The sequence below is a fragment of the Scomber scombrus genome, chromosome 14, assembly GCF_963691925.1.
Source record: "Scomber scombrus chromosome 14, fScoSco1.1, whole genome shotgun sequence".
Taxonomy (NCBI): Eukaryota; Metazoa; Chordata; class Actinopteri; order Scombriformes; family Scombridae; genus Scomber; species Scomber scombrus.
Genome location: NC_084983.1, coordinates 1,590,101 through 1,612,308, shown reverse-complemented (window position 1 = coordinate 1,612,308; position 22,208 = coordinate 1,590,101). Strand labels below are relative to the sequence as shown.

General features: G+C 39.6%; 1 protein-coding gene across 1 annotated transcript in view; it reads right to left on the bottom strand.

Moving 5' to 3' along the window:
• The window catches only part of dlg2 (discs, large homolog 2 (Drosophila)), a 112,956-nt gene extending 96,714 nt beyond the window's left edge, over window positions 1-16,242 (bottom strand). The window contains exons 1-2 of the mRNA XM_062433568.1: window positions 16,144-16,242; window positions 4,523-4,684 (exon numbers count right to left, since the gene is read on the bottom strand). Of these exons, the coding sequence (XP_062289552.1) occupies window positions 4,523-4,684; window positions 16,144-16,242 (261 nt within the window). The remainder of the gene's footprint in view (window positions 1-4,522; window positions 4,685-16,143) is intronic.
• Window positions 16,243-22,208: the final 5,966 nt, after the last annotated feature.

Here is a 22,208-nt window from a genome sequence, read left to right as displayed (position 1 = left end):
TCGTGTCCTTTATGCAACACACTCTGCTTTTGGAACTTTTTAAATCCAATTATTAATGGGCCTCACTTCTCTTCTTCTCAGTCACTGACCTTGAGATTCCTTGACCAAACGGAGGCACCACATTCATTATGTAGAACCTGCTCTCCTTTCAAAATTGACATTTTGCACCTGCACTATATTCAGTTAAACATTTTTATGATTCTTTATTAATAATCAGTTGAATTAGGGGTGTCACGATTCTCCAAATCCTCGATTCGGTTTTATTTCGATTTTAAGGTCACGATTTGATTCGATTCTCAATCCCCTTTTTTTGGGTCCTTTTAGCACAGATGCCATTTTTAGACTAATCATGAGTGATATAATCTCCATTAGTTGTTTGCAATGTACCACACTAAGGCCTTACTGTCAAAATGAAATAATTTATTAGCAATATAATGTAACAATAACTTGTTTCAGCAGTCACTTAGAAACTTACTGTAAACAAAAGAATCATGTAGTGACCCTTTAGTAACTGCAGTGTTCACTCTTCATATTAGATGATATTCAAGTTCACAATAAAACAAAAACTAAATTAAAACAGCTTAATGTCCATAAACATCCCTGAATGTGTTAACTGTCCTAACAGTGTCCTAACTGTATCCTAACAGTAGCATCTATGGTGCTACCAATACTCCTACAGCGCTAGTTATTGCTTATATACAATCTCCTGGAATCTGCTGCTTATTAGACCAATCTCCCCCCACCCCCCCCATTGGACCGACAACCAGTTGGAGTTTGGTTGATGTGTGTCCTCTATCAGCGGTTGCCATGGTGTATTTTAACCGGCTGCAGGTTCAGGTTAGAGGAGGTAATGTTGACTCGCTGCTGGACGTGACTTTGGGGGCGTGGCTACATCCTTGATTCCTCCGTTGATTTCGAAGGTCGAGATTGTGAGGTCATTTCGATCGATACCGAGATCGTGACACCCCTAGTTAAAACACACCAGTACCCAGCAGAGCATGTTGCTGGTAACAGGAACCTTTCCATCTAAATATGACCCTGTATGTGTTGATGTATTATTCAGGTGTAGGTTATAATCACATAACAATAGATACATGATTATTAACAGAGACAGATTAACACCAAATCACAGTAACACCACAAGCACATCAGATTTGCTAGCAAGCAAATGGATCGCAAACACACATGGGGGGGGGTTATAACAAAGTGCAGGTATGACAAATAAAGGGCAGCGACCCACAAGAAAAAGAAAGACTGCTTCTTCAGACAATAGATTGAAGACAACACCAAAACAAAGTCCATGCAACATCAAGGGGGGCATCAATCTTCTGGGTACAAGGACCCAGAAATGAGGGGAGAGTTTCAAATCATACCAAAAAGTAGAGGGGATGAAGATCGCCCCCCAGACGTGAAATCAAAATCAAATAAAATAAAACTTGCCATGTAGTTTGCTGTGGTCACACCCGGGTATGCAAGATCAAAACGGGTAACCAGTGCAGGCTGCAGGTAAGAAATGAAAGACAAGATCACTAGCCAGTATACTTGGGTAATAGAGAGAGAGAGAGAGAGAGAGAGAGAGAGAGAGAGAGAGAGAGAGAGAGAGAGAGAGAGAGAGAGAGAGAGAGAGAGAGAGAGAGAGAGGAGAGAGAGAGAGAGAGAGAGAGAGAGAGAGAGAGGAGAGAGAGAGAGAGGAGGAGGAAGGGAGCCTAATGCATCAGGATAAAAAAGCATTAGTAATGGTTTACCCAGTCATGTGTTGAGTGGAAAGAGGAGGGAAAAATGTTCAAAGGAGTAAAAATTGGATGAGGATGAGGGGGAGTGGATCACTCTGGCTTCCTGCATTAATTCTTTCAATGAGGAAGAGCCTCTCACCCAGTGGGAGATATTCCCATCACAGACCAGCTGAACCATTTACCAATCACACTCAAACTGATTCCTACAGCAAGAAGAAGAAGAAGAAGAAGAAGAAGAAGAAGAAGAAGAAGAAGAAGAAGAAGAAGAAGAAGAAGAAGAAGAAGAAGAAGAAGAAGAAGAAGAAGAAGAAGAAGAAGAAGAAGAAGAAGAAGAAGAAGAAGAAGAAGAAGAAGAAGAAGAAGAAGAAGAATATAAGATTTGAAACAACCAATAAACTGACAGCTACATTTACTGAATCACTCTCATCTGTCAACACTTCAGGAATTTTGCAAACTGTACTGTAACATTTCCCTGCAGATAATCAACACCCATACAGGTGCAGAGACAGCACATCTGTTCCCACCTGCTCATTGGCATTTTTTCTCACCGGCACCTAAAGATGAAAATCTACAGCGCAACATAATTGACCCAAAGGTTGTTTGAAGGTAGTTTGAGCCCTAACTCAGCTGTGTGTTACATTTCCATAAATAATAAGCACATTAACTTTGAGATGTTAAAATGAAGATCATACATAAAGGAGGGCATCAGTGAGATATTTGGCATGCCTCTGCTGCTTATTACCTCTATTTTATAATGTTGAACAGTGGGTCAGTGTCATGGATGCTGCACTGCTTTATGACACTGAACAGAAAGAACTAGTGTACACAGCTCCTGACTATTGGGATTGTGCCAAATGTCTTCACTACATCATGAGCCACAATGTCCAATCAATGAGGTTCTCACCAATCACATTTCATTTGTAGCATTCAGAGCCGATTCTCAGTGCTCATGGATTATAGCCAATAAAAGTTCTCTCTGAAGCTCTTCAAGAAGGTACTGAGATAAGTCTAAGTCCTCTTATTTAACATTTAAAGCAGCATATTAGCACTTATAATAGTCTATACTGTAGTTAGAAGCAGATTTATAGACATCCCTTAGTGTTTATTCATGTACTTGTTAACACTTATAACTTATCTTATGAGGACAACTGTGTATTATTGTCATGTATTAGCTGCTGATATTACCAGTATTTATTTATGGTTGCCCACAGGAGGAGTTATAGTTGCACATATATCTGCTTATAGCTGTAGTGTGTTATGAACTAGTCAATAACTGCTAATATATTGTTTATACATTCAATAATTTGTGCAATAATGGGACAACTTGTGCAACACTCTGTTCAAGCTATTTTTACATAATTGTTTAAAAAATATATATATATATATAATATAAAAAACAATATGTACAAGTGTGTTTGTGTATTTATTAGTCTATTTTCTTTCTTTTTTAAATACTCAGGCACAGCACAGCAGATTTCATTGTACTTCTTGTGCGATGACAGTAAAGTCTATTCTATTGTAAATGTTAGATAAGAGGACTTGAAGTAAAGTGTTAGAGATCATTTCTCTATTTTCTATATTTAAGGAGAAAGAGTCACTTTTGACCACAATAGTTACATTCAAATGTTCCATTAGGAAGACTTCTGATGCATATCACATCCTCTGTTCAACTGACAACAATGATACCTTATGATATTTTCATTCCAGAATAACAGGTGCATGTCTATAACGGGTCATCACTAAATTTGATAACATTAGTGCAAAAAATGTCAAACTGAAAAGGCAAAGATTGTTGTATTAGTAACTTTGAATCACAATCTTACTACTACTTAAATCATCCTTTAAATTCTCTGTTCAGTTAAAGAGAGAGTAGTTTGCTGAGGATCTTAAACACTGCCTGAGCTGAATTGCTGTCACACTACAGCTTCTCTTCATTTCCAACACTGCCCTCTGCTGGCTAACACCTCAACACAAACAACCACCAAACAACAAACTTCATCTGCCAGCTGAAACACCATCTGATCATTCACACAAAAATAGATTTTGATTCTGGTTATTTAACAATGTGAAAATTAATTCAAAGAAGCCTGTTCTATGTACCCGACACCTCTCATCACAGCTACAATGTCTTCATCTCAAACTTTATATTCTACATGTAGGCATGCTGTTTTGTGGGCAGACAGAGGCACTGGGATGTTAGAGGCTGGAGTCCAGGTCAGGACACACACTGGCACTGCATGAATCAGGACAATGCAGGGGGGGGGGGGGGGGGGGGGGGGGGGGGGGGGGGGGGAATGAGTGAGAGAGGGGTGTGAAAAGGGTATTTAATCATTTTCTCCTCTAATTATACACAAGTAAATTAGAACAAACTGACAGCCAGATTATTGCCACCAATTTGTGTTTGTGTGGATCAGCACATTAAAGTAAAGCACATCAGGGAAAATAAAGGGGAGAATTAGAAAAGAAGGAAACTGCTTTGTATAATTCATATCTCACAGCAGCAGAATGCACATGTTGTATGAATCTACTGCCTACTCACCTTCTTGTGTTACATACACAAAGCCAGTGAACAGAAAAAGTAGTATGATTTTATATAAAATGTACACTACTGAATAGTAGTGACTGCGATCAGATTTGAACTACAAAGACAAACAAAGCAGGGGAATAGACTGAGAGGAGGCCATGAAGGTAAGTCTTTTATGGAGCTGAATCAGGGATGAAAATCATGGTTCCTATGCTGGGTGTAAAAACCCACAGAGGGGATGACAGAGAGAGGTCGCGGTGCTGACCTTCAGAGGAGAGATGTGGGAATGGGACACGTAGCCGTGCACATTCTCGATCTCAGACAGGTTCTTCTCGGATACGTGCACAAGCTCAGGGGCGCGCACCTCGTTGGTGAGCCGCGGGAATCCCTGGTCAAGAGGTGGTGAGTCATCCTCTTGGTAATGGTACTGCTGAGAGATGAGAAGGAAACAGAGAAAGAGGAAAAAGAGGAGATTGACAGAAGAGATGAGATTAAAATACAGACTGTGTTAGTGTTGTCAGAGAACTGTATATAAACTGCTACATTATATAGACAAAGTCATATCCATCAGTTTGAAGGTGACATAATTGTAACATATACTGATTATTGAAAAATGATGTTTTTAATTACATTTGTATTTTTATTTGACAAACAATGAATGACATTGATAATGTAGAAACAACATGGCAGAACTATAAGACACCTCGAGGAAACTAGATTTACACTACAAAGCTAAAAGTTCCACTAGCTTATTTTTAATTGGTTGGTTTTAATTGGTTTATTGTTTTGTATTTTGCATGTTGCGTCAAATATAAGCTGTGGCCTGAAAGATTTTGGAGTTAAATAAACACTGTCAGTGTCAATAAAGTTTTAAATAATACACTTTTGAAGTTTAAATCAGATTGTAACATGTCTCTGATGTTGTGTCTACCCCTGTACACTGAGTTGGTACATTTACATTTAATATAATGTACACAAGCATTACAGCACATATGAAAACATATTCCACACTATAATTACCTATTATATACCTATTAATAATTTACATTTAAAATGAATATGAAGAGAAATTTCCCTTCATAAAAGTTAAATGAAATGACACATCTGTCTCAGTTTGGGTGTGAGGGACACTTTTAGTTCATAATTCCTGCCAATACACAACTTCACAGTTAGGCAACAACACCAGATTATATAAGCATGTAAATCCACTGTTGATATGTCTAAATGGTACAGTACTGTTTAATGATAATGGCCTTCAGAGGACAATGTAAGTACAGTGGTAGAGATGGTCAGTAATGGTTCTAAATACTGGTGTGACCTGCTGAAACAGGATGGAGTCAAAACTGAATGAATCACAAGTCAAATTCTCCTTTTATCTTCTGATTGCATGAGTGGTGAAAACTGAGAAATGAATCACGACTCCTAATATCCTGTCATTAATACTGCGATGACACAAATACAATGAGATTCTAGAATGTGTCGTCATGTGGTTGATCGACGGGATGACTCTGTATGAAACTGGAATGGGGTGGGGGAAAAAAAACAAAAAAAAAACGAGCCCCTTCCTCCCCTCTCTCACCCAGGGAGCGCTCATCAAGGCAGGGGTCATGCAGGGTGTGGGCTGGCCATTGTGGGTTGACCCCTGTACTGCTGGTGGCCTGTTCTGGAGAGAACAACAGGACCGTATGTAACCACCAAGAGCAAACACAGCAGGTGTAACTAACACATGAAAGTCCATAAACAATCAATCCTGTCCAAGATCACAAACACACAACCAGCACATCCATACAGAGCTACACCACAGCAGGAGGAAACTCATTCATATGTGTGTGTGTGTGTGTGTGTGTGTGTGTGTGTGTGTGTGTGTGTGTGTGTGTGTGTGTGTGTGTGTGTGTGTGTGTGTGTGTGTGTGTGTGTGTGTAATTCTGTATTAACACAGATATCAGTACATGCAGGACAGATGTGATTCTTGTCATTACAAAGTGAAACACACACAAACACAGCAGCAGTGACAGATGGACAGAGACGAGGACAGAAAGAGAGAGAGCATCATCATGTGATCTCATGGCATGGTTAAACACCCAGGTCAGACTCAACTGTTTAACTGAAGCATTACATCATTCTTAGAAAAAAAGCAATGAATATACCTTTTCTCTATAGGAGGACAACAGAGAAATAGTCATATCTGCATGTATAGGTTGAGCAGATAAAAGGAATATTACACCTTAAATTGATGTGAATTTGGAGATGGACCCTGGTGTCAAGCAACATTTGACTAAATCATCAACCAAAAGAGGTAGACCAACCCCCCCCCACCCCCTCTCAAAATCAATCTCTCCACACTGAAAATGACTGAACAGTAATGAGTAGATACAACAGACTCAGAGAACAAGGGTTACACAAACAGTGAGCGAGCTGCGTAGCATCACTGATTTGCAAGCCAATTGCAACGCTTCAGTGACCAGAGTTATTTTAGATGATGCCTTAAGGCAGGGATGTAAAGAGATGCATTCTAATGTTGGGAGGACACAGCTCTGAGCCAGTGATACATCACCTATCAGGACCTCTAGAAATAGATGTGCATTCTGTCATTTTTGCCCGAGCTCCATTCTCATGCATGACTTTCCTGATGTATAATGCAGCAGATATCATGGAAATGAGCACTAGATTCTTAAGAGAAAGTCACCATTATTTGGATCATTATACTACAGTTTTATTTCAACAAACACAAGTAAATACTCCAAATGACATAAGCCCCTGCTCAGAACAAGCAGGTACACATGAAAGATTCAAAACAGTCATATATAAGCTTCATGAAGCTGTGTGGTGGACGCCTGTGATGCGTTTAAGTGCTGATGGATTGCTCTGTCAATCCAAGACTTCACAATCAGTTGTGGGATTCATGAGCTACACTATGCTGTCAGAAGACTAACAGTAAACAGGTTTCCCTTTTACAAATAATCAAGGTGGATAGTGCAAATGTACACACAGTGTAACTTATACATGGACATTTAGCGACAGACTTTTTAGAGGCTACTTTATATGTTGCGCTTTTTGTCACCTCACACTTCATCTCATACATTCTCTCAATTTCTGTTTTTTAAAACTTTGTTTATTGACTTTTCGTACAAACAAAGTAACAAGAATGTACAAAGCCTACACACCATCAAAGACACACATACAAACATTTAGCTACAAAACATAATAAGTAATAATGTTTAGTAATAGAGTACATTGAAGGAGAGAAAAATAAATAAATACACCAGTGTCCTTTCCTGACCTCAAGTTTTGTTAGTAGTGTCAATTATTTTAATATTATATACATTCTGACTTTTACATCTATTACACAAAGCACATTACCACACTGATTTGTAATTGTGTGCTACAATCTCCATCTTACAATGTTAGAGATCAGTCAGTGCATATTATAACATCTTTCCACAAAGAATGAGGGAGTAAAACTAAAATACATCAAATAAAAAAGAGAGAGAAAGAGAGAAAGGAGGGGGGTGATGGACACCCTGGACATTCTGCTCTCTATTTCCACATTATGTTTTTTTTCCCCTTTTTAAAGATAAATACATACAATTAAATTTTAAAAAAATTGAAAATATGACTTACTAAGTCTAAGGGACCATCTTAACTCTGATTTGCCACAATTAAAAGAGTCATTAAAGGTTGCCATATTTTGTAACATTTCTCTTCTTTCTAATTTTCTTTAATTCCAAGTGCTTCATTACATCTGACATCAGCTAGTGGACATCTTTCATCCCTAACAAGCCAACATGATACATGAAACTCCCAGAAGACCTGGCAGCTAGTAGCAGTAATAATGTTAATCCAGAGTACACAATGTTAAACAGGCTGTGAGAAATGTGTCAACAGGCAGCACACAAGTCATGTTAGCATTCACTGTATGCTGCTTACCATCCAAATATACCAAACACTACATCAGTGCCAGTGGTTTTATGGTTGTACAGAAACACAGAGCAGATACCTGCAGTGTAGAGAGGTCAAACTGCATCAATATATATCAGCAATAGATCAGCTTTAAACACATATCAAACTGATCCTTTAAACATCCACACACAGTAACAGAGGCAGCAGGTGTTTCTACCTCATCAGTTTCTATGGTGAACATCCAGGAACATTATTCTTACAGCTCTCAGCTTGTAATTTATGCTGTTTATGGCCCAAAAATAACACCTTGAGATGCTCTCCTCATTACATCTCATTCACTCTGATTTGTTTTCGAAAACCTGCGTGCACACACATGGTGTGTGGAGGCCAGCTGACATGTCAAAGCATGGTACCTAACATACAGACAAACCTCAAAATCAAATGTATTAAACTGACTAATGTCTAAAAACATGAGAGTGCTCAGTGGCATGTTGTAAAATATGCAGAAGTAAAGAAAAGAAAGAGCGAACACTTTGTTTCTAGTGTTCACAAAGAATGAATGCAGGAAATTGAAACATGTGTTGTGTGTATGTGGTGCACATGCACTCAAAGTCTTTGTGCTGCCGCTATTTTGGGGCTCTAATAAGCCACAGGTAGGAGTTTCATTCAAGCTGAAGTTGTTCAATACACTCTGTAATTACTGCCCTCCAAAAGCTTTCATCAGTAGAAGGCAGGAGATGAAGTGTTTGCAAGCTGTTTCACACTGACAATGCACTGGTGTATGACATGCAGCAGGAAAGATAAGCTCCCTTTTCTTTTATCAATACATCCATCGCCACCCTCCATCATCTAGAAAAATTATTAGGTCTGCAACTTCTTTTGAGTTGATTATTTACTTGATGAATCATTAAGTTCATAAAATGTTTTAAAATGGTGAGAAATATTCATCCATAAAACATCCATTCAACATGCACGTAAACTACAGCCCATCATCTGTTCCAACCAAGAGCCCACAAGCTAAATATACACTCTATGACAGAATGCTAAAGAAACCAGAAAATATTCATATTTCATAAGCTAGAATCAAAGAATTTGGATTTTTTTTTTCTTAAAGTATACTCAAAATGATGAATCAATCATCAAGATTCATTTTCTGTCTATTGATTAACTGTTGCAGCTCTAAAGCTCACCACTTTTTATACAAACATGCATACATAAATTGTACAATTCTGTTGGAGGACTTTCTATTCCATGAGAATAGTTCATTCATCGCTACATTACTGTTCAGATTTAGGCTAAACTTAATCCTGATTCCAACTTTTATCTGCAACATCTCATAATGTGAGAAGCAACAAACTAAGAAAGAATGTCTCAAAACAAGAAAGATGAACATGTACGAGTCAAACATCCTCAGACAGCACACTGTGCACTAACTTATTCCAAGCTGTCCACTCAGCAGACGAGCACATGATGAGACCAGCAGCAATAATCTGTCTGCTTTAGGGCTGTATAGGCTGTTCCCAAACACAGATGCTGTTTCCACTGGGGGGGTTGCTACAGGGGGAAGGAGGCAGGTGTCCACAGCTACTACTGCTGTTTGGCTTACCATAGCTAAATTAATGTGAGAGACTAGAAGATTTAAATATAGAAAGTACAAGCACACCACAGCTGAAATGATCTGAAATGATCTTCTTACATAGTCATTGCTCTGATCTCTGTTGAAACATCAGGGAATTTGGAGCCTCATTCCACCATATTGTATATGTTCCTATATCCTGTATACTAGTTAGCTGAATTAGTTTAGTCCATGCATTGTGAACGGCAGTCAACGTTGGCATCTAATGAGCAGGGTAATCCCCTGACACTGCACTGTGGTCAGATTAATAAGAGGCTCCCTCTGACTCTTTACCTTTTATACCTGTAACCTAGCAACGGCTGCCAGAGAGGATACACACATCGGCACATACAGTACAGTTACCAGTTCTCGACTCCTGGCTATGAAGATCTATTAAGAGTCAACCATGGAAACTATACGAGCAGCAAAAGATGAATTTAAGATTTGATTTGCTGCTTTGTTGGAATATGCTTTTTTTCTTCTTGAATACACTTTTTTAATGTTTTATGTGTCAAAGTTGCCTCAAAATATTATCATACACATCAGAAATATCCAACACTTCCTCCATCAAATACCACCATGCTTTCTACAGTCAGTCTAAATACTATTTATGTACATTTAGTTTGACTAAAATCAGTTTTGACTGAAATGTCCTCTATAAATGTAAACTTTTTACAGTGTTTCTTTTACATGAAGCTGTCAATCATTCAACCTAAAGTCTCTGGTAATGAGTAGATATGTTCATGTCTTCATGTGCATCAAAATAAATAAAGTTGGTCGTTAATGTTTTCTAAAACTACACTTATCTTGTGTTGTGCTATTTTTTAACTCTCGGTATCAGAACTTGATACATTTGATCAGGTATCGACCCAAGTAGTATGGAAAAATCTCTCGTCAAACGATACCTGCAATCTATCCTTTTTGCTTCCAGAGCTAGACAATATGACTATTTGTATGGACTTGCTCACAGCCAATCAACACAAGTGTTTTACGATTAATACATATTAATTATTTGAAGACTTTCAAAATGCATTTGTGTAAAAATCTACTCATTTAGATGTGGAGGAGTGGTGGCATTTTATGTGTATCAAATAAAGTATTCTATTGGTATCAGTTTCACTTTAAGAGTACTTGGATTGTTACTTGTATCACCATTTTAAAAACAATACCCAGCCCTAGTTCACATACACTCCAAGTTCTTCAACAGTACTTACATGAACATGGACCAAAGTTGAGGATCATGTTGGTTTTTTTTCTGTATTTACTGTCACTAGCTGATATGAGGCCATAATAAACCAGGAGGTAGCCTGCAGTGGCACTGCTATAATGAGGTGAAAGGTTATTTGTGCTAAGCAGGTAGATAGAGAGAGGCTTCAAGCTAAAGAGCGTATCTACTGTACCAGTCCAAGGCCATTTGACCTGAAGCCTGAGAGAAGCCCAGTGACCTACAATATATGAGAAGCACAACTGTGCTGTGTGCTGGATAAAATCACTCATGCTGTGGTTACACAACCATATTAGAGCAGTGTGGAGCACTATTGGAGCATTGTTTGGTGTGTATGAAGCCTGGAATACAAAGAATGGACTTTCTTCACCAGCAGTTACTGTGTTCCTTAAATGACATTCTTTGCTGACATTTACTGAGTAGAGGAGACATCAGTGGGGTACACTATATGACAGGAGGAGTCATGGAATCTATAGAGAAAGCATAATAACTGGAGCATAAAGCAATCCCAGTACATAACTGGTTTCACTGGTAGCATTGTCACACATGCAGCTTAAAATTGAGGCAGTAAGCAGAATTACTGGGTTACCTCATGTCCATGAGCTCTTCTGTATAATTAGTGCTTAAAGTGAAGATAAGTCAAGAGAAAAGCATCTGGAAATTCTAAATCAATTGTTTAACCCTTATACTGTTCAGGGTCAAATTTGACCCATTGTTACATTTGAGAGCTGTATCCTACACACTTTTCCTAATGTGACCCACAGTGTTCAAAAATAGAAATACAATACAGCTTGTTTTCATTTTTGTGTAGCTGATACACATGTTGTATACATGCACATGTCTTCAGTATATACTCATCTAATTGTGTTTTGATAGATCCTGTGCTGTACTAAACACCTTATCCGCTCTGGATTTAAGTTTGGATGCCACCGAGGCCCCAGAACCACCATGATCACCACAGTGAGAAAACTGACAGCATATGTCAAATGCACATTTTAGGGTTTTTATACTATTTCTAAAGCTGGAATGAAATAACTGTATAAACAAATGAAACTGACAGCGCAAAACAAGAGTACATTATACTGCCTCCTCCCCGCCCCCCAAGCTACTTTCACAGTTTGTTGTATACATCAGTAAAACTAAGTCATGGCACTGAGGCATGATGAATCCCATGTGAATGTAGTGGAGCACAGCTTCCAGAACTGATGTATACTTTAACAATGAGTGACTAATGCTACAGGGAGAGATGGAGGAGAAGGGCATCTGACCACTGGATGAAGTCTGAGAAAAAGTGCATGTGAAACTAAGCAAAAGCAGGGCGGGTGCAACAATGAGACTTATCAGAGTAACACAGGATACTTTTTAAACTCTGAAAGGTTCAATTCCACAGCTGTCACTGTGATTAATTTGATCATCTTTTGTTCACAGAGGCAACAAAGCTGCCTGTTATAGCTCGGAAACAGGAAAAGCATACGAGGCTAGGTCAGTCAAACTATTTCATACAGCAGAAGAAATCAATCCTTGTGTCAAACTACACACACAAACACTCAGTCGTCATGTCGTCTGTTGCATGAATTTACATCATCAGCTACAAACTCAAAAACTGTGCACTGTAACACTCTGATGGAGTGTACAGTAGTTATATATACGCATCATACATATGCATGCATGCATGACAAGAGTAGCATCTGCACCCATTTCACTCCCAGTTGGATCTTCATCAGGTCAAAATGTAAATACTCATAAACTAACATCATATAATATTAATAACTGAAAAAGTAAACAACGAAAAAAAAAAAAAACTTCTTAAGGATAGCAGTGGATAGCTGTATGATACTACATGTATGTTATTATATATTAATGGGGACAGCTGTGGCTCAGGAGGTAGAGCAGGCCGTCCACCAATCTGAAGATCGGTGGTTCGATTCCCAGCTCATTCAGTCCACATGTCGATCGTTCTTGGGGAAGATACTTAACCCCAAATTGCTCCTGATGGCTGCGCTAATGGTGTATGAATGTGTGTGAATGGGTGAATGTGACATGTAGTGTAAAAGCGCTTTGAGTGGTCAAAAGATTATAAAAGTGCTATATAAGTACAGTCCATTTACCTTTTAATGGAAAACATATTACATGGAGAATTTCTTCTCTTTTTTCATGTAGTTTGCACTATTTTGCTATATTTATGGTATAATTATTTATTATATATTTATATGTATTACTGTCTCTCTACTACTGCTCTTTGTGACTGTGTTTTTGGGTACTTGTTGATGGTTTTGGGGTGTGTATCATGCTGGGCTGGGTGGATGGGTTAACCACAGCTGTCATCATAGTGTTTATCAGACGTTCCTCTTTTCATTGACTGCATCCCTGAGGCCGCATGTGTGTGTTTATTCAATTGCAGCCACGTGCTGTTGTACTCCAGCAGCATGTAGCTCCATCAATACAGAAACTATTATTCATATTTCACACAGTTTGATCAAACCAGGCTGTTCTGTTCTGTCTGAACTGAACACCTGAAAATACAGCTTGAATAAATCTAACATTAGTGACTCTATGCAAAGTTTGCTTTTGTTCTATTAGGTAAAAAAAAAAGAAAGTTCATTTACATTCAAGTAATATTCATCATGTTTTTCTGCATGGAGTTGCAATGATTAGCGTTCAATGAAACAGTGCTATTTTTGTACTTTGCTGCGCGTCGTGCTCCTGCAGCAGAGCGCCTCTCAACGTGAAGCTTCATAATATGCTGTGGCTGTTGGCTGTGGATGAGCTGTGTGCAAAGCGTAACCGCTCACGTGGTGGTGTTGTCATGCTCCGCTGAGAGGATCCCTCCTCTCTGACGTTCACTACAGCCCCATCCAGCAGAATCAACATGAGATGGAGATGTGGGGTGGCATGGCCGAGGGCAGATTCAGAGACTCTGTGCAGATTTAGTGTGGAATCTCCTAGCAGTTGTGTGCACTGACCTCTTTCTGAGGCTTTATATACCTACAGTTACACTCTCTTCCCCCATTATCTGCAACAGCCCTAATTCCTGCAGACAGTAGGAGGGAGAGCTGAGCTATGGGAAAAAAGAAAGAGCACCTGCCCTCTGCTTTTCCTGCTTTTACAGTCAAACATACACTTTTCTGCTGTCGTCCAGTTTTTCGGGGGTTATTTTTAAGTTCAGTGTGTCGTGCTTCTTTCAGGTGAGTGCAAGATTTAGCACACATAATGTCTGTGTTTACCCTCCAGTCACTGTTGAATATAGTTCAGTCTTATTTATGGGATTACATTCAATAATCCTATAGTATCAACAATCTAAGTGAATGAATTATCTCTGGTTTCTTACTCACACACAGAGACTGATGAGAATTGGATGTAAGAGAAGCAACTATTACAATTATGTATTGCACATCAGTCATTCTGTTGAGAAAGCAACATAAAAGCTTCCACTGGCTGCATTTAATGTGCACCAAATTAAAATCAGTTTTTATTGGTGACTGTCCAAAACACAATTTGTGTATATAAACATTCAGTAAGAGGTTAGAGAAATAAATGAACAGAGACGTGACCCAAAAACTCATCTCAGCACAGATCCAAAAACAGAAGCAATAACATAAAAACACTACCAATCACTTCCCTCAAACTGAGCAGAAAAAACACTCATTCATTCATTTTAGAAGCAGAGGAAGGAAGCGGAGGGCAAGAAGCACTTTTGCTAATGATACATAAATCCTCTTGTATTTTATTGTGAGGCTGCAGAGTCACAGACAGAGAAGATGAGGGATGAGAACACAGTTTAGGTCTGAGTGACCTCAGTGGACAGTTTGACTGTTTAAGCTGTATTACTGTCAGAGGAACAAACACACGTTCCATGTGATGCAAAGCTAACATGCAGGTGATCATCAACTACAGGAAGCTCTGATGAGAAACAATAGTTTACTGTTGCATAGCACCTGTTGTTGCTCTGAAACACCTGAAAGCCATTAATAACTCACTGAAGCTGAATATCTGTTTTAAATACATGATCATGCCACAATCACTGCACAAAAACTGTGTGGAGTTGATTATTTCTTGTATAACTACACATCAGTTATATTCTGCATGTGGCCACATTTATACACTGACATCATCTTTAGGACCTGACAGCTCAAAGAAAAGCTTCACCCACCAAACCACTTCAACTGTGCATGTCTGGGTGTTTGGCTCTGCTAAATCACTCACTTCTCTAGTGGTCATTTTTAATAAAGTCCATGATAATAACATCAGTCCATTTTTTCTTTTTTAAAGTTTCATTAATAGTCATGAAATATATATGTTTCCATGCAGTGTTTCAATGCACTTTTTACAGAATGAGTCACATTTTTTTTTTTTACATTTTTGGTGACATCAGCAGACCACAAAAAGTCACTGATGCCTCCAGTTTCAGAATAAAGGTCTAGCACTGCGTTCACATGCAGGAAGTGGTCTAACATCAGCAGGAGCTTTATGCATCAATGATCACTGACCACAGCAAATCAACTGAACAGAGAATTCAGGTAGATTTGCATTTGCCTCTTTAACCTGTGAACTGTCTGGACACTTTCTGAATCTAAACCAGTTCAGAGAAGATGTTTGATAAATAATTAAAAAAAATGTTCCAAGATCCTGTTTCTGATGAATCAAAATAATTTTATAACAGAAACACTTCATCACTGACACTGGAACAGATACTTCTCTGTGTAAAAAAAAAAAGACATGCGATTCAAGTCCAGTAAAAGGTCAAATCCAGAAAATTGGAGGCAAAAATGCCACAAAACAAAAGACTGTTTAACTTGTATTACAGCACTTTGAATGCAGAGGAGTAATTCTGACCTGACACTACGATAAATAAAGGGTGACAGTACAGGGATGCAGGAATATTAAACTAGCTGTAAATATGCCCTCATTAAGCACCACTAAGCATTAATACTGCTTCAAGGACTGCAGATGGAAAAACTAAAGTGCTGCACTGCATGTCAGGAAATAAAATAGATCCGTTTTCTCACTTGTCAGCATATAGAAGAGCTTAAGTAACACATAGACCTTTACTAGACTACAGGAGTCTCACACAACAATACAGGACAACCACCGTTCCTGTCAACATGTCCTCGTACCTCTGAAGCAGAGACAGCGCTCAGTAACCTACCTTACATCCAAACATCAACGACAAAGTGTTGTTGGTGCAGGCAACTTTGCAGTGGCACAGCATGGGGGTGCACTCTGGGCTTTTGACTATGGGAGACATTCCTAGAAGAAAAAGCGGCTGGGACGCACTCTGCTGTAGCACCGAGCTTCAAGGCAGAAAGACGAGAGGAGATAAGCTACAGTAGGACCAAACTAGAAAGCTAGAAAGAGGGTTCACGCTTCATGAGAGCGAGGTTTTGCATACGGGCTCTTGCTCACACGCACACACGCACACACACACACACACACACACACACACACACACAGTCTTCACTATTTATTCCCCTCTCTCTCTCTCTCTCTCTCTCTCTCTCTCTCTCTCTCTCTCTCTCTCTCTCTCTCTGCCACCAATGCCCACTGCCTCTATCTCTCTTCTCTCTTCCTCTCTTTCCACTCTACCTTCCACCCTCTCCATCCTCCTCCTCCTGTTAGCCTCATTACTGTAGAAGGATTAAATCATTAGTAAAATAATCTGCTTTATTATTTGCCCTTAACTAGTGCAAAATTGAGCTTGGAAAGACAAACCCCCCCCACTATTGTCAGAGATTAAGTTTCATACAGTATATAATAAGCATGTACTATACTGCTGCGTACATATAGCAGCTTCTTTAAGTCATGATGTTGTATGGTGCCCTCAGCTGGCCAAAGAGTCATCTGGCAGCTGGTCAGATTCGTATCACCACACAAACACATCTTGCTTGACTGTAGCATTTCATATTGTCATTTCAAAAGTCTGTGTTATAGTTGTGTAAAGAGTCAATTTACACATGTGTGATTGTATAAACAATCAGGATTTATTTTGTCTTTCTTTGAATTAAATGTTTAGTGACATTTTATATTTTTCATATAGTGGACACATCTCATGTACAGACCTGAATCAACAATGAACTGGTCTAACAAGTATTGTCTAAAAACTACATCACTGAGCCTGACATCACTGACATTACCCTGAACACACACACTGTTGTTTTTTTTTCACGCAATCTCACGCAATCTCACACACACACACACACACACACACACACACACACACACACACACACACACACACACACACACACACACACACACACACACACACATACACACCGCTCTGCTGACAACTCACTCAAGAACCAAATTAGTATTAATCCACTGCAGAATATAGTCCCCAACAAATACACTATTTCATCCTTTTTGAGCAACGTTTGCTAAAAACTACAGTGAGCAGCTGTTTTAGGAACAAACTGTTATAGATTGACATGTTCAGTAGGAAGCAGTGGACCTGCTGCTGAACACCACAGACTGGGATGGACTCACTCATTGTTGGTGTTGGTCTTTGGGACATGTTGACAATAAGAAAGTTAAATGAAACACCATAAATGAACCTATCAAGTATTTATGATGGTACATCACTCTTACCAACCATACCATACCATACCAATACATGTAATGTTAATGAGCCATTCACACATATACACACATCTATTTATAATTGATCTATAATACACATAATGTCCAAATGTTAGACTAATAACATAATAATAGAAGTGCAGTGGCTGCAGGCTTCATGTACTGTATGAAGGCTATAGTCATATAGTTCTTGGTGCTCAGCTGACAGAATGAATACTTTGGTATTAATAAGTAATAAGTACTATTCATGTACTGGACTCAGCTTTGATAGTTATATGATAGAGAAGCAACAGTTTCTGTGTCACAGTACAAACAGAGCAAACACTGGTCTATACTGACAGATAACAGCCTGAGTGTTACAAGGACTTTGGACTGCTATAACCTGAGGTTATTTTTAGCAGGCATTTACTCCCAGGTAAAATATGCTGATATGTTAACCACGGTGGGGGTACGCAGCCCATTAAATTACTGACATGACCGATTTGGAAGGGATTATATATTTCAATCATGCAATCTCCTCCTGGAAGTCATATTCTGTTCAAATATAGCTTAAGGATATCATTTGAGAATGAGTCATTCCACTATTTCAGTTTATTTCTGTAACACTGCTCTTATGAAATGAACTTTTTCATTATTGGATAATCTCTATATGCTGGATATTCATGTTATAGTATAAAATATTTAAAAAATAAAAAATAAAACAAAAATTCCTTCCACACAGTTACTATTAAACATTTGAATGATAACTAATATGAATGATTATCATATGCACCTCCTCACAGAGTTAAAACTAGTGTGGGAGCCTCTCTGATGGACCCAGAACAGTGTGCGGAAGGGAACACTGCACATGTCTTCTGCTGGCACTGTGCCCAGGTAGAGATGAGAGGCCTGGAGGAAGTGCTGATGTGTGCATACCAGGTGAAAATGACAAAACCACAGTAGGTTAATATGTTCAAAAGTCACACGGTGCAGGGATTAACCTCATCTCTCTGTCAAAATATAACACTGTATGATTAGAACTGATACTGATACTTCTATTTTTGCTTGTGTGTGATTCAAGCATCCGGCATACTTAGAAACTAAAAGTTGTTATTTTTTTAATTATCTGGTGAAGATTATTTAGAAGATACTTACTTATATTCACTACAAATACACAGAAAACAATCTATGTGCTTCTTGAAAGAGACTGACATGATTATCTGTGTCATATCCACACCTGTAGTCTGTGTTTTTCCCCTCCCTCCCTTGTGTCATTCTCTCTCTCAGGGGCGGGTCCCAGGCGCAGGCAGCGGCTGCAGGACACACACCTGGAGCTCATCATCTCATCACCACTCTGTTTAAATGTACAGTTCTCCATGCGGTAACTCACGTCAGGCCGACCTTTAGTTTGTGTGGTTCTAGTGTGTTTTTTTCTCGCGCTCACTTTGTATCCTTGTGTCTCAGGAATCCTCCGGCTCCTGCTCAGCTCCAAGTGCCTCACCGCCTGGATCGCCTCCTCGCTTCCCGCTCCTCGCCCCAAGCCTCCTCCTTCTCTTCCAACCTACCTTTTCCCCATCAAATAAACCTGTTCGTCGCCCAGCTCTGAGTCTGTGTACTGGTCCTCTACTGTACCTCTAATATTCCAGACACAATGCAAACTGATGAAATGATCTGCAGTCAAGGTACAGTACAGTGCTTTAAAGACATGCTGTGTCTCATACTGGCTCAATACAAACTAACATGTTACCTTGCTACAGCAGTTTCTACCTCATGACTATTCATTAGTCCTCAGCCTGCAGGGTGGTGCAGAGGATGAACTCATTAAAAGTTTGCTGAGTTACTGAGAAGTTGTGCAGTAGAAGAGGACTGTATGACATGGCTGCAGTAGTTGTATCCAGTCCTTTACAAACACCTCAGCAGGCTCTGTGTGAGTGTAGCATCCTGACTGTCCACAATAACTCTAAAGTGTGCAGTGTTATTAGAAGTGAACCACTAGATGGAACTGTAACACTGAGGATAATACAATGCTCCACTGCTACAGTATCAGTTCAAGTCTGGAACAGAAAGCCAACATTAACTAAAAACGTCATTTCAGCCCACTCTAATAAACAGTGACTGAGGTCAATCAGAATGAATTAACCAGAGAACCTCTGGGAAACCTTTCTACTCATTTCATCAGAAATCTGTGAGCAGTCATCCGTATGTGGAACTGGGGCAGCCATGTTGGCAGCATGACTGTAGGCAATGAGATTTCACCCCTCTCCTTGGTAAGGTAACAAGCAACAGGACATTTCTTGAGAGAGCGTCTCCTCTTACAGGGACAAAAGCAGAGCAAATTTCATTCTCCACCCTCAAGCCTGTCAACTCCAATTCAGGTCTGTGTGTGTGTGTGTGTGTGTGTGTGTGTGTGTGTGTGTGTGTGTGTGTGTGTGTGTGTGTGTGTGTGTGTGTGTGTGTGTGTGTGTGTGTGTGTGTGTGTGTGTGTGCGTGCACTTTCCTCCACACGGTGTGACAGATGACTCCGTGGCTTTTTGCCGAAGGTAAGCATTTTAATCTGAAACTCTTCTTCACGTGTTTGCCGCTGAGCTGGTTTGCAGGTTAATATCTTGGCTGCATCTCAAGCAATGTGAAAGTAAGACTCTGAAGATCTGATTACCCGGGACACAAAGAGATTTGTATCGCTAAGTTGGCCACAATACACCTTATAATGCACCTGTGTGTCCTAACAACTGAGAGGTTTAATGCTTTAGCCATCAGTTACACAATCTCTTCTACTACACTGATGTTTCTGCAGGAACATTACACATGAGCCGAGGAGACCCACAGCCACCGTGATGTGTCTACATTGCAAATATATGTGCATAATATTTAGTCATCCCTATTTGAATATTGAGCTCTCCATCACATTTTACATTTTCATATCTAAATGAATCTCAGATGCACATTTCCAGATGAAACCAGCACAGAGCTCGTGACTCAGTGACAAACAGCATGTGGAATCAAACAGTAGAGTGAAGCCACACTGAAGCTGATGGATCATGTTTACACACAGCTATTCTCCCACACCAACTTTGTTTACACCAATTACAAATATGTTCATTCAAGAAGAATATCAACACTGTGGTTATGTTGCAACACAAGTAAGCCATGTTCTGTCACACTGTGTTTCACACTGATGAAATACATCTTGTCCTCTGGGCTTGTACATGCTGTACAAAGGGAATTAAGGTGCCACACCATGCTATGGCATTACAAAGGCAGTTAAGCTATTAGTCAGTTGGTATCTAAGCTGATTTACTCTCTACACTCGATGGTTGTGATGCAGAATATTTTCACTTTTACAGTTTAAAACATGATGAGTGAATGCTGCATGAATCAGGAGAGGAGGGCTGTTTCTGAAGGTTTACGTAGAGGTGGAAGTGCACAGAAATGTTCCATATTACAGTTGAAAGTATGAAAAAGGAACAGTCTGTACACTTGAACACGCTCTGAAATGACAGCAGTCACATTCAGGAGGACTGACTGTAATGAACTCAGGTTGGGATGGATGGATGGGACAGAATCCCATGATTCCAACTGGCGAACCTTCATGTCACCTGACAACTCAAAAGGCTGCAAGATAAGTGAGCTGGTTGTGCAAAGGTTTAATAAACTATGTATTGACATTGTAGAAGCTAAGCCAATGCTTTAAGCTACTGAGGCATTTCAACAGGAAACTTCTTGACACGCTTTGATTTTGCATAACGGATGAATGAGAGTCCAGTTGCTTTTTCGTATAGATGCAAACAATTCCATTTATTTGACATCTTATGCTTTAAGTCATACATTATCTCTGGTGTACATATCCGCATGAAGCATACCGTGCGCAGCGCAGCACAGCGCAGAGAAGCGCAGAGAAGCGCAGAGAAGCGGTCAAAAACTGTTTTCCCTCTTCCGGTTGGAAAACACCTGACGAGCCCCCAAAAGGTTACACATTATATAGGCTGACCCGCCAATCATAATCAGACCATGACACACAAGACAATTAACATCAAATCTGCTCTTACATTCCGGCCCCTAATTGTCATGGCCGGCAGACATGGCAATTCAATACAGACAATAATAATAAGAGCACGATATGAGTATATGAAAATGCAAATTTACACTTCTTGTACCAGGCAAAGTTTGGTCACAGGTCTCTCAATAACACTGTTTTCAGTCTGTAGCTTCACAGAACGCACCATGCCCTTTGCATCAGGAAAAATCTCCAACACTTTCCCAAGAAGCCAGGAACCACGAGGGGCTGAGGGATCCATAATGGCAACAACATCTCCAACAGCCAGACTCTGTTTCCTCTGATTCCACTTCTGTCTTTCTTGCAATAGGGGCAGATATTCCCGGATCCAACGCTTCCAAAACAAATCTGAAATGTACTGAGCTTGTCTCCAGCGCCGCTTCACATACATGTCAGACGATTTGAAAAGTCCTGGTGGTAAGGCTGGTTTTCCCTTCAGAAGAAGAAGATGGTTTGGAGTGAGCGGTTCCAAGTCATTTGGGTCGTCAGACAGCTGTGTGATAGGACGATCATTCAGAATAGCTTCAACCTCACACAGGACTGTGTGAAGCCCATCATCATCAAGGGTCTGCTGGTGTAAAACTGAGTTGAGAACACGCCTG